The sequence below is a fragment of the Lactuca saligna genome, chromosome 2 (genome assembly GCF_052625555.1).
Source record: "Lactuca saligna cultivar CGN05327 chromosome 2, ASM5262555v1, whole genome shotgun sequence".
Lineage (NCBI taxonomy): Eukaryota > Viridiplantae > Streptophyta > Magnoliopsida > Asterales > Asteraceae > Lactuca > Lactuca saligna.
In genome coordinates, this window is record NC_136418.1 from 92,368,234 (window position 1) to 92,378,996 (window position 10,763).

A 10,763-nucleotide genomic window follows, 5' to 3' on the forward strand; every position below is an offset into this window, starting at 1 on the left:
AAAATATGACAAATGAGACCTCTGCTTCTAACCATAGACGTTCATTTCTATAGAAAACCCTTTCCACTTCCACCTCCCTCATTTTTATGGCGGGAACAACTTCTCTTCTCTCACACCGTATCCCCTGGAAATCCCTAAATTTGAAAAGAATCCCATCTCCGCCTCCGGTTCACAACAACATGTGCTGGGTCGCGGCCAAGTCCGTCGCCTTCTCAGTTCCTCGGTGGTGCTCAATCGGCCTTCACACCCGTTTCCTCCTCTCCCGTCGTCACTTTGCATTCTCTACACCATGGTCTTAACCCTCTTTCCCCTTCTATCTGTTTCTTAACATTTTTTTAGTTGCATATGCCATTGGTTTGCTTGTAAGTAGGAAAATATAAGCTGTTTATCTAGTCAATAGACAAAAGTAAAAAAGAAAAGGTGAAATGGGGGTGCTAGTTTACTGCTAGCACACTATTTATCTCCATTGTAATGCTTTCTTATTTTGCCGTTTTTCTACGGTTTCGAAATTCTTCAATGGGTGTTCCAAATGTGGAACTTGTAGTCATTGCACAATGGAAGAGATTCTACATGCTATTTCGAACTGGGATTTGAGCAAAACCTAACCAAATGAGCTCAGATCGCAATAAGAAAAGTTAAATTGAATGATCCCACACGATATATACAAGGAAATAAAGATGGTTCTCCATATGATAATAGATATTAATTAGTTATAAGTGTTAAAAGGATTAAATACATATAAATCCTTGGTTTACCCCACAGATTATACTTTGAAAGTGATGATAATTTGTTGAAGCCATAATCCAGGGGTATAGTTGGGTCACTTCTTCTTCTTCTTCTTCTAAAATTTGTTGAGTTTTCTTCAAAACACCAGGCAACCAAAGCAGGTCAACTGCTCCAAAGAAAGAAAGTCAACAAGCACCAAATCAACAAAAAAGGTTAGGGAACTAAAGGATGATCTTGATGAGAAGAATTATCCTCACATTATATGGTGGAAAGAGGTAATCTAGATAACTCATTAACTTCTCCATGTAAGCAACATGATATGAAAGTTGCTTATTTTCATAGATCATTTTCTTATCTCTTCTAGACTTATCAATATCCCTCTTATTCCTTCTTCCAGAAACTGCAAACATGTATGAAGACATCTTCTTCCCAATTGGTAAAAAAACTTTCTTACTCTAATCTTCTTGGTTTGGATGAGAACCTGAAGAATGGAAGGCAAGTCTTTCTCATGATGTCAATACTCAACATGAACTCTTCTTGAATCTTGATCCTTATGTGTTAGTGATCTTTTCCTTTTATTTTCTATTTTGTGAAGTTTAAAAGAAGGAACACTTAATTCCGAAGTACTGAAATTCAAGTCAAGGTTCCCACGTGAAGTTTTACTTTGTAGGGTATGTTTTTATACTCCATTATATCATACTAAAGGCATGTTTCTCTCATGTTTATTTGATTAATGATTATACTAGTCAACATTAAGAACAATTTCATGAATCTTTTTTCATCTCATTAGGTTGGAGAGTTTTATGAAGCTGTTGGTTTTGATGCTTGTGTTCTTGTGGAATATGCTGGTTTGAACCCTATGGGTGGCTTACGCTCTGATAGCATTCCAAAAGCTGGATGCCCTGTTGTGGTATTGCATACTTATTTCATTAAAAATTATAATATTGATCAATTTTAAACAGTTTTTGAATGACTATTTTCTTGCATTTATGTAGAATTTACGCCAAACATTGGATGATTTGACACGTAACGGGTTCTCAGTAGTAAGTTCACTTTGACTTTTTCTTGTTTGACTTCAATAAGATGACTTGTGAGCTTGAAAAGTTTCTTTCATAATGTTTTTGTAGTGCATTGTGGAAGAAGTTCAAGGTCCAACTCAAGCACGTTCTCGTAAAAGCCGTTTTATATCAGGGTATTTCTGACTTTTTACATTCTTTCAATGTTGTTGAAATCTTGATATAGTAAGTTTTTGTTGATTTCTTTAGTCATGCACATCCTGGAAGTCCTTATGTTTTTGGACTTGTTGAAGATGATCATGATCTTGAGTTTCCAGAGCCAATGCCAGTTGTTGGTATGTAAAAATTCTCTCTTTTTGTATTCATTTGAATATCTATTTAATATAATAATGTTAATCTTTGCATTCTAATTTCCATTTGTTAAATTGTAGGAATCTCACGTTCAGCAAAAGGGTATTTCATGGTTCAAGTGTTGGAGACTATGAAGACTTTTTCTTCAGAGGATGGTTTAACTGAAGAGGCAATTGTTACAAAGCTTCGAACTTGTCATTATCATCATTTGTATCTTCATAATTCATTGAAGAACAATTCTTCAGGTACTTTTCTTTTTGGTTGATTAATGGACAAGAAGTTTAGAAGAACAATTCTTTGTATACAAACCTAAGGGGATGTTTCTTTTTAACTCAATGAACTTAATAGGTTAAGCACTTAATCTGTACAACAACTATATATACTTGTTTCTTTTTTACTTAATCCATACAAAATGACTTAATGAATTTATAAAGCTAAAATACATGACTTATGTCCCTTTTTTTGTTTTTTCCTTTGTTAAGTCCTGAATTTATTAAGTTTACTGAATTGATAATGATATCCGAACTGATAAAGTATTGCTGATATAAATGTTGTTTCTTTTTTGGACAGAATGCACTGTTTGAATTATAGAATATGAATAAATGACTATTTTACCCTCCTATTTAAAAATAATAAATTATCATTTCTTTAGTAATTGTTAAAAAAGATAAATGTACAAAATGATAATTTATTTAATAACCATAATAAATTAAAAATGTTCACAATAAATAACTTTTCAAGTTTACATAAATTAAAAGTAAGATTAAAAATATACATCATCACATTGTAACTCACAATGGATAATTGCTTTACACAAATTATGGATAATTAATTAGATTGTTCTAGAAGAAGGTTAACAAAAAAAAAACAAAGTAGAAATACAAGGATTGCAACACAGGAAATTTGTTAGGAGGGTATTTATGGAAAAATGGATATGGAACTACCACTTAATACTAAAGGTATCATTTTCCTAACTTAATTTATTAGGACCTTTTCTTAAAAAGAAACAACTATATATATATCTTAACCCATTAAGTTTTCTAAACATTAAGTCAAAAAGAAACACACTCTTATGAGTTATGACTTAGTGTCTTGATACACTAACCCTTTACCTATTTTCCTTTTTTTCCCCTCCTAACTCCTCTTATGTTAACTTTGATTCATATTGTTAACATCGATGAATATGATGAAATTTGTTTATTGGAGTGTAAGGGTAAAATGGTCATTTAGTGGTTTATTCAGTCTAGAAAACAAACATAAACACTTTATCTAGACAAACATCACTACCCATTAAGTCACTTTACCTATACATGACTTAATTGAAGAAAAAAAAGAAACAACCCCTAAAAATCATTAGTTGATCCTCAATAATGACAATATCTTTTTAACAGGGACTTCTAATTGGCGAGAATTTGGTGAAGGTGGATTACTATGGTCTGAATGCAATGGCAGACACTTTGAATGGCTTGAAGGGGATATGATTAATGAGATCTTATTTAGGGTTTGATACATCTTTAATCCACTTTCTATATACTTTTATACTTCCATTTATCAACATGGCATTGACTATTGAAGCTACATATATATATATATATATATATATATATATATATATATATATATATATATATATATATTATAACCTCAGGTAAAAGAGCTATATGGCCTTGATGAAAAGGTCACATTTAGGAATGTCACTGTTGCTTCAGAAAACAGGCCACGTTCATTGCACCTTGGAACAGCTTCACAAATTGGTCAGCTATAATCTTTTGGGAAATCTCCTATAAAGTCCCTGTATTTTGACCTCATATTCAATTAAGTCCCTACATTTTGACTTTATAGGGAGTTAATTGAATATGAGGTCAAAATATAGGGACTTTATAGGAGATTTCCCTAATCTTTTAGGTTCTCTTGTTTTGCTATACATTGTAACATTTATGTTATACTTTGTCTGTTTGACACCTGTCATTCATTTAATGTAATAGGTGCTATTCAGACTGAAGGGATACCTTTTTTGTTAAAAATTTTGCTACCCTCAAATTGCACTGGGCTACCTGCTATGTAAGTCAAGAGTTGATTATTTTGAATCCTAAATACTGCATACAATAGAGTTTAAACTACATATAATATGAAAATTCACATTACATGATAATGGAATGTAGTGATGACTCATCAACTCATTCCATTACCTTGTCCACTTCATTCCATTCCATCCATCTTTCTTTCATTATCTTTTTTATCTTTTTTGTTTTTGTTTTTATGGCTCTATTTCTATCTACAGGTATGTAAGAGATCTTCTTCTAAATCCTCCTGCTTATGCAATTGCATCTACAATTCAAGGTCAGTTTCCGATTAGTAGATTATCCATGTTCATTTGATTTATGATGTTTTTCTTAATTTAATAGTAGCTTTGTATTCTTTTTTGCAACATTTGCAGAGATATGCAAACTCATGAGCAATGTTTCATGTTCAATTCCTCAGTTTACTTGCATCTCACCATCAAAGGTAATGAAACTCCTTTCTCATTTCCAACTTCATTGAAGGCATGAAATTTCAACTTTCACCCTTTGTGAATCTGTATCTATACATTTCTTGTCATATTTCCATAGTTTAAACCTTTGTGAATCTTTCAGCTTGTAAAGTTACTTGAGTTAAGGGAAGCAAATCATGTTGAGTTTTGCAAGATAAAAAGTGTGCTTGATGAGATTTTGCAATTGTATAAAGACTCAGAGCTCAATGAGATACTCAGATTGTTAATGGACCCCACTTGGGTATCAACCGGATTGAAAATCGACTTTCAGACACTTGTAAGTGTGCTGAAATTTCTGTAAATGATATCATATATATATATTTTTTCTTTTATATACTATGAGACTTATCTGTTATCTATACTTTGTTTGGTTATTTTTCAGGTGAATGAATGTGAATCTATCTCCCATAGAATTGGTGAACTTATCTCTTTAGATGGTGAAAAAGATCAGAAAACAAGTTCATATCCAAACATACCAAATGATTTTTTTGAAGAGATGGAATCTTCATGGAAAAACCGTGTTAAAAAGATCCATCTAAAAGAATCCTATGAAGAGGTTGATAAAGCAGCTGAAGCCTTATCTTTAGCAGTAAGTGTTCTTCCTTTGCTTCCATATTTTGTTATTATTATCTTGTAGTAAGTTAACAGATGCCAGGTGGCATTTTTTCTAAGGTTACAGAAGATTTCCTTCCTATAATTTCAAGAATAAAAGCTACCACAGCACCATTTGGAGGTGTAAGAGGAGAAATCACATATGCACGTGAGCATAAATCTGTTTGGTTTAAAGGAAAAAGATTTGCTCCTTCTGTTTGGGCTAATACCCCTGGAGAAGAACAAATAAAACAACTGAAACCTTCTATAGACTCAAAGGGTAGAAAAGTCGGAGAAGAATGGTTCACCACAGTAAAGGTCGAAAATGCCCTCACAAGGTTAACCTTTAATAAGAAAAAAAAACTTTGTTTCAAAAAGAAAGGCTGTGTTTGTTACACTAGACTAGACAAGGTTTCTTAGGCTGGTTTCAATGATGAAGATAATGAGGGCATTTTCGTCTTTTCAGGTACCATGAAGCTGGTGCTAATGCAAAGGCAATGGTGTTGGAATTGTTAAGGGGACTTTCTACAGAATTGCAAGATAAAATTAATGTTCTCATTTTTGCCTCCATGTTGCTTGTCATTGCAAAAGCATTATTTGCTCATGTGAGGTAAGAGATCAAATGTTACAACTGTATTCTAGTTTAAAAGATTCTTAATTTTTAGCTGATAAATCATAAATCAAATTCGTTTGCATGTTTTTGTAAACTTAATTTTCTCTTTGTTCATTAAATAAAAACATTGAGTTAATTGTTGTGAACATGAAGTGTTGTTTTTTAAAGGTTTAATTTCAAGAATGTTCATGCCTTTTTATTACTTTTTCCTCGTCTATATTTACTCATGTTTATTGCTTATATTCTCATTATTAAAGAGGCTTTTCAATAAACAGGAAACTTGTAGCATAATGTTTTTTTTAGTTTAGTCATAATTGCTTCTTTTATTATTTAAAGACTGAACATTTTCTAATGCTGAAACAGTGAGGGGAAAAGGAGGAGATGGGTGTTCCCTACTCTCATTCAGTCCAATGGTTCCAAGGTACCCCCCCTCTCCTACTTTTTTTCTTCTTTTAAGTGTTGTTTGGATAAAGTGATGTCTGTATAAATGATTCTTAAAAAGATATTTTAGAAAAAGACAACACCCTAAGAGAAATGGAAGGAAAAATTAAACAAGGGCAAATTTGTAAAAAGAACGTTCAGGCTTAAATGGGAAAAATCTCTTTTCTGCATCAAGTCAAAAATAAAAACACTCGTTTCTAGCTTTAAGTCAACAAGAAGCAGTCATATATATATATATATATATATATATATATATATATATATATATATATATATATATATATATATATATATATATATATAGCTTAAGATAACATTGTCTATTAAGTCAAAAAAGAAACATCCATATATAATTATAGCAAATGGAAAGTTATTTGATTTTGTTATTTTTGAAGGTTTGATATGTAATTAATTTTTCACAGGAAAAGGGAGAAATTGATGGAATGAAGATAACTGGTTTATCACCCTATTGGTTTGATGCAGCTGAAGGAAGTGCTGTTGTTAACACAATTGAAATGAAGTCAATATTTCTGTTGACTGGTCCAAATGGAGGTGGAAAATCAAGTTTACTTCGGTCAATTTGTGCTGCAGCTTTATTTGGAATATGTGGATTCATGGTCCCTGCTGAGTCAGCAGTAATTCCTCAGTTCGACTCCATTATGCTACACATGAAATCCTATGATAGCCCTTCTGATGGAAAGAGCTCATTCCAGGTCATCCCTTAAATTCTTACACAATCATACTAAATGACCATTTTACCCTTCCATCCAAAAACACAAACTTCACAATATTCGTTAACTGAGTTGGAAGAAAAACAAAAGGGCAAATAGGTAAAAAGTTAGTATCTTAATACATTAAGTCATGTTTTTGGCTTAACTCATTAAGTTGTTTCTTTTTTTTTTTTTTTTTTAAAATTGGAAGAGAATGACTTAATAAGTTAAGCCAAGAAAATTGGTTTAATGTATTAAGACACTAACTCTTTACATGTTTCCCTTCTTTTTTTTATTTAATCTCATAAAAGACCTTATATTCTGTGTTTTTTCGGATTAAACCTCAAAACTTTATTTTTTTTCCTAAAAAAGACCTTACATTTTTTCATTTTTTCCGATCTGGCCCTTTTAGTCATTTTTTTTTTCCGAAAAAAGTCGTAAAATGTGAGGGTAGTTTCAGGAAAAACTAAAAAAGCTGAGAATTTATTCTGAAATATTAGAAGGTTGAGGGTTTTTTCCGGAAAAAAAAAGACAAAGTTGAGGGTTTTTCGGAAAAAATACAAGGTTTTTTTCATGAAAAAAATAAAGATGAGGTTTAATCCGGAAAAAAAACACAAAATATAATGTCTTTTATAAGATTAACCTTTTTTTTTTCCTCTCTCAACTCCTTTTACATTTAAATTGATGAATATTGTTAAATTTAATGAATATAGTGAATTTGGGTTTTTACAATGTAAAGGTAAAACTATCATTTAGTCTCATTCACACAGTTTATTCAACACAGAACAGAAATAAACTTTAGGAAAATTGTCAGAAAAGTCCCAATATTTTCAGGAAAGTTACACTTTAGTCCCAAGATTTTTTTTTGAACATAAATATCCCAATTATTTGTAAAAATACGATAATATGTCATTTCATGTTAAAGAAAAAAAGGACTTTTTTTGTAAACTTGAGCCAAAATGAAATAATCGGGACTTTCATGTTGAAAACAAAAATCATAGGACTAAAGTGTAACTTTCCTGAAAATATTGGGACTTTTCTGACAATTTCCCTAAACTTTATTATGTATACAAACACCTTATCAACTATTAAAATCCATGAAACTTATAATTTTCAGATTGAAATGTCAGAATTGCGTTCTATAATCACAGGAGCCACATCAAACAGCCTTGTTCTTGTGGATGAAATCTGCAGAGGCACAGAAACAGCAAAAGGGACATGTATTGCTGGAAGCTTTGTTGAAACCCTAGATTCAATCGGTTGTTTAGGCATAGTATCAACTCACTTACATGACATTTTCAAATTACCATTGAACACTAACAATTTAGTTTTCAAAGCAATGGGAAGTGAATTTGTCAATGGTCAAACCAAACCCACATGGAAGTTGACCAATGGGATCTGCAGAGAAAGTCTTGCATTTGAAACAGCTCAAAGAGAAGGTGTCCCTGAAACAATCATACAAAGAGCTCAACAGCTTTATGCCTCTGTTTACACACACAACATCAATTCAAACAAAACCTACATTCACACAATTCAAGAATCAACGTCTTTTGTTTCTTCAATTGTTAATGAATCAACTGATCAAATGGAGAAAGTTTTGAAGGATTTGGAGAAAGCTGTGAGTTTGATATGTAAGAAAAGTAAATCGGAAGTTTTGATTAGATGTGTTGTGATTGCTCCTAGGAAACAACCACCTCCTTCAGTGATTGGTGCTTCAAGTGTTTATGTGATTATTAGGCCTGATAATAGGCTTTATGTTGGAGAGGTATGTGTTTCACTTTTTTCACTTAGCTAAATTACAAATGGTGTTTTATTTTTAGCAAATTGGAAGAAATAGCAACATATTTTTCTCTTTTTTTACCAATATAAGCTATATATTTTGTTTTTTAGAATCTATAATCGCAACATAGTTACACTTTTTTTACCTATAATGGCAATATGTAACTCTTGTTATAGCAACATATTTACATTTCCTTACCAATAATAGCAATACATAACAAATGAAGCTAAATACAAGTATGTTGCTATTATATGTAAGGGTTTATCTTGTAAAAAAACTTATATTTTGTGTTTTTTACGGATTAAACCTCAACTTTACTTTTTTCCTGAAAAAAACCTTGTGTTTTTTCATTTTCTTTTTCGATCTGGCCCTTTTAGTAATTTTTTCTGAAAAAAGTTGTAACATGTGAGGGTTTTTTAGGAAAAAAACTAAAAAAGTTGAGGGTTTTTTCGGAAACAGTTTGAAGGTTGAGGGTTTTTTTTGGAAAAAAAGACAAAGTTGAGGGTCTTTTCGGAAGCAGTTTGAAGGTTGAGGGTTTTTTTTTGGAAAAAAGACAAAGTTGAGGGTCTTTTTGGAAGCAGTTTGAAGGTTGAGGGTTTTTTTTTTTTTGGAAAAAAGACTGTGGAGAGTTTTTTCGGAAACAGTTTGAAAGTTGAGGGTTTTTTTGGAAATTTTTTGAAGGTTGAGGGTTTTTTTCAGAAAAAAGACAAAGTTGAGGGTTTTTTCGGAAACAGTTTGAAGGTTGAGGGTTTTCTTTGGAAAAAAAGACAAAGTTGAGGGTCTTTTCAGTAGCAGTTTGAAGGTTGACGTTTTTTTTGGAAAAAAACAAAGCCGAGGGTTTTTCTTCAGAAAAAATGAAAAAAAAGTCTTTTTCAAGAAAAAGTAAAGTTGAGGTCTAATCAGGAAAAAACACAAAAATAAGGTCCTTTATGAAATTAACCCTATAGATAAAATATAAAGTAAATAGCTATAATCAGTAAAGAAATGGAAGTATGTTGCTATTATTGGTTAAGAAACAAAAAACAAAAAACATTGCTATTGTTCACAATTTACCCTTTTTTGTTTATCAAATTTTTTGATAAAATTGTTGTTACATGCAGACTGATGATCTCGAAGGAAGGGTTAGGGCACATCGGGGAAAGCCAGGAATGGAAAATGCAACTTTTTTGTATTTCTTAGTTTCAGGGAAAAGTGTGGCATGCCAGCTGGAAACATTGTTGATTAATCGGCTGCCTAAACATGGGTTTCAACTCACGAATGTGGCCGATGGAAAACATAGGAACTTTGGTACTTGTGATGTTTCTGTACAAGGTATAAGCTTACATAGATAAGATGATTAATGGAGGAGTCCTAGCTAGATTTAGAGTAGTTGATGTTTTGTAGTTTTGGAAACTTTTTGGTGCAACGATTTTGTGCTTCATACATGTTGCGCCAATTTTTGTAAAGTGAAGATTTTGTTTTTGGTGTAATTTGCAAAAACATCAAGGGAATTCTTGATTGTGTAATTTAAACAATCATGAATGGAGCTTGACAATCATTGTTGTGTGTGTGTGTAAATTATATATACATATATGTTGGTATGACATTAGTATCAAGGTCGATAATACTTAAGCGGGTGTAACACCTTGTAAGATGAATATGGAAATGGTTGACAACATTTATTTAATATGATTCGAAATGTGGACAAAAATTGTTTGTCCATTTGATAGAGGCTTTGCTCTTAGATTGAAGGTGTTACGAATTCTACTAACTTGATTTTTAACAACAAACTAACCATTAAAAAAATATTAATTGTTATTTGATTAAATACTCTCAACATCCTTGGAGAGAATAGTTTTTTTTATTGACGGTTAAAATGCTCATTTTAGTTATGTTTTTTTTTTTTTAATTTTATTTTTATATTTATTATTATTATTATTATTATTATTATTATTATTATTATTATTTTTTGTGCATCGAAGTGATTCTTATTCAATTGTATTTCATTTTACTAATTTAATTATAT

The 10,763-nt window shown here is 31.3% G+C and overlaps 1 protein-coding gene across 1 annotated transcript; it reads left to right on the plus strand.

The window, feature by feature from the left end:
* The first annotated feature begins 21 nt into the window (after positions 1-21).
* On the plus strand, positions 22-10,295 carry MSH1 (MUTL protein homolog 1). The gene is made up of 22 exons (XM_078979706.1): positions 22-292; positions 875-1,001; positions 1,124-1,221; positions 1,322-1,397; positions 1,517-1,636; positions 1,722-1,769; positions 1,854-1,918; positions 1,992-2,077; positions 2,174-2,338; positions 3,485-3,594; positions 3,742-3,847; positions 4,079-4,154; positions 4,375-4,433; positions 4,531-4,598; positions 4,727-4,900; positions 5,006-5,212; positions 5,296-5,552; positions 5,681-5,824; positions 6,191-6,248; positions 6,691-6,981; positions 8,096-8,743; positions 9,859-10,295. Exons 1-22 carry the CDS (start codon positions 87-89, stop codon positions 10,087-10,089), a joined length of 3,420 nt encoding a protein of 1,139 aa, XP_078835832.1. The 5' UTR covers positions 22-86; the 3' UTR covers positions 10,090-10,295.
* Positions 10,296-10,763: the final 468 nt, after the last annotated feature.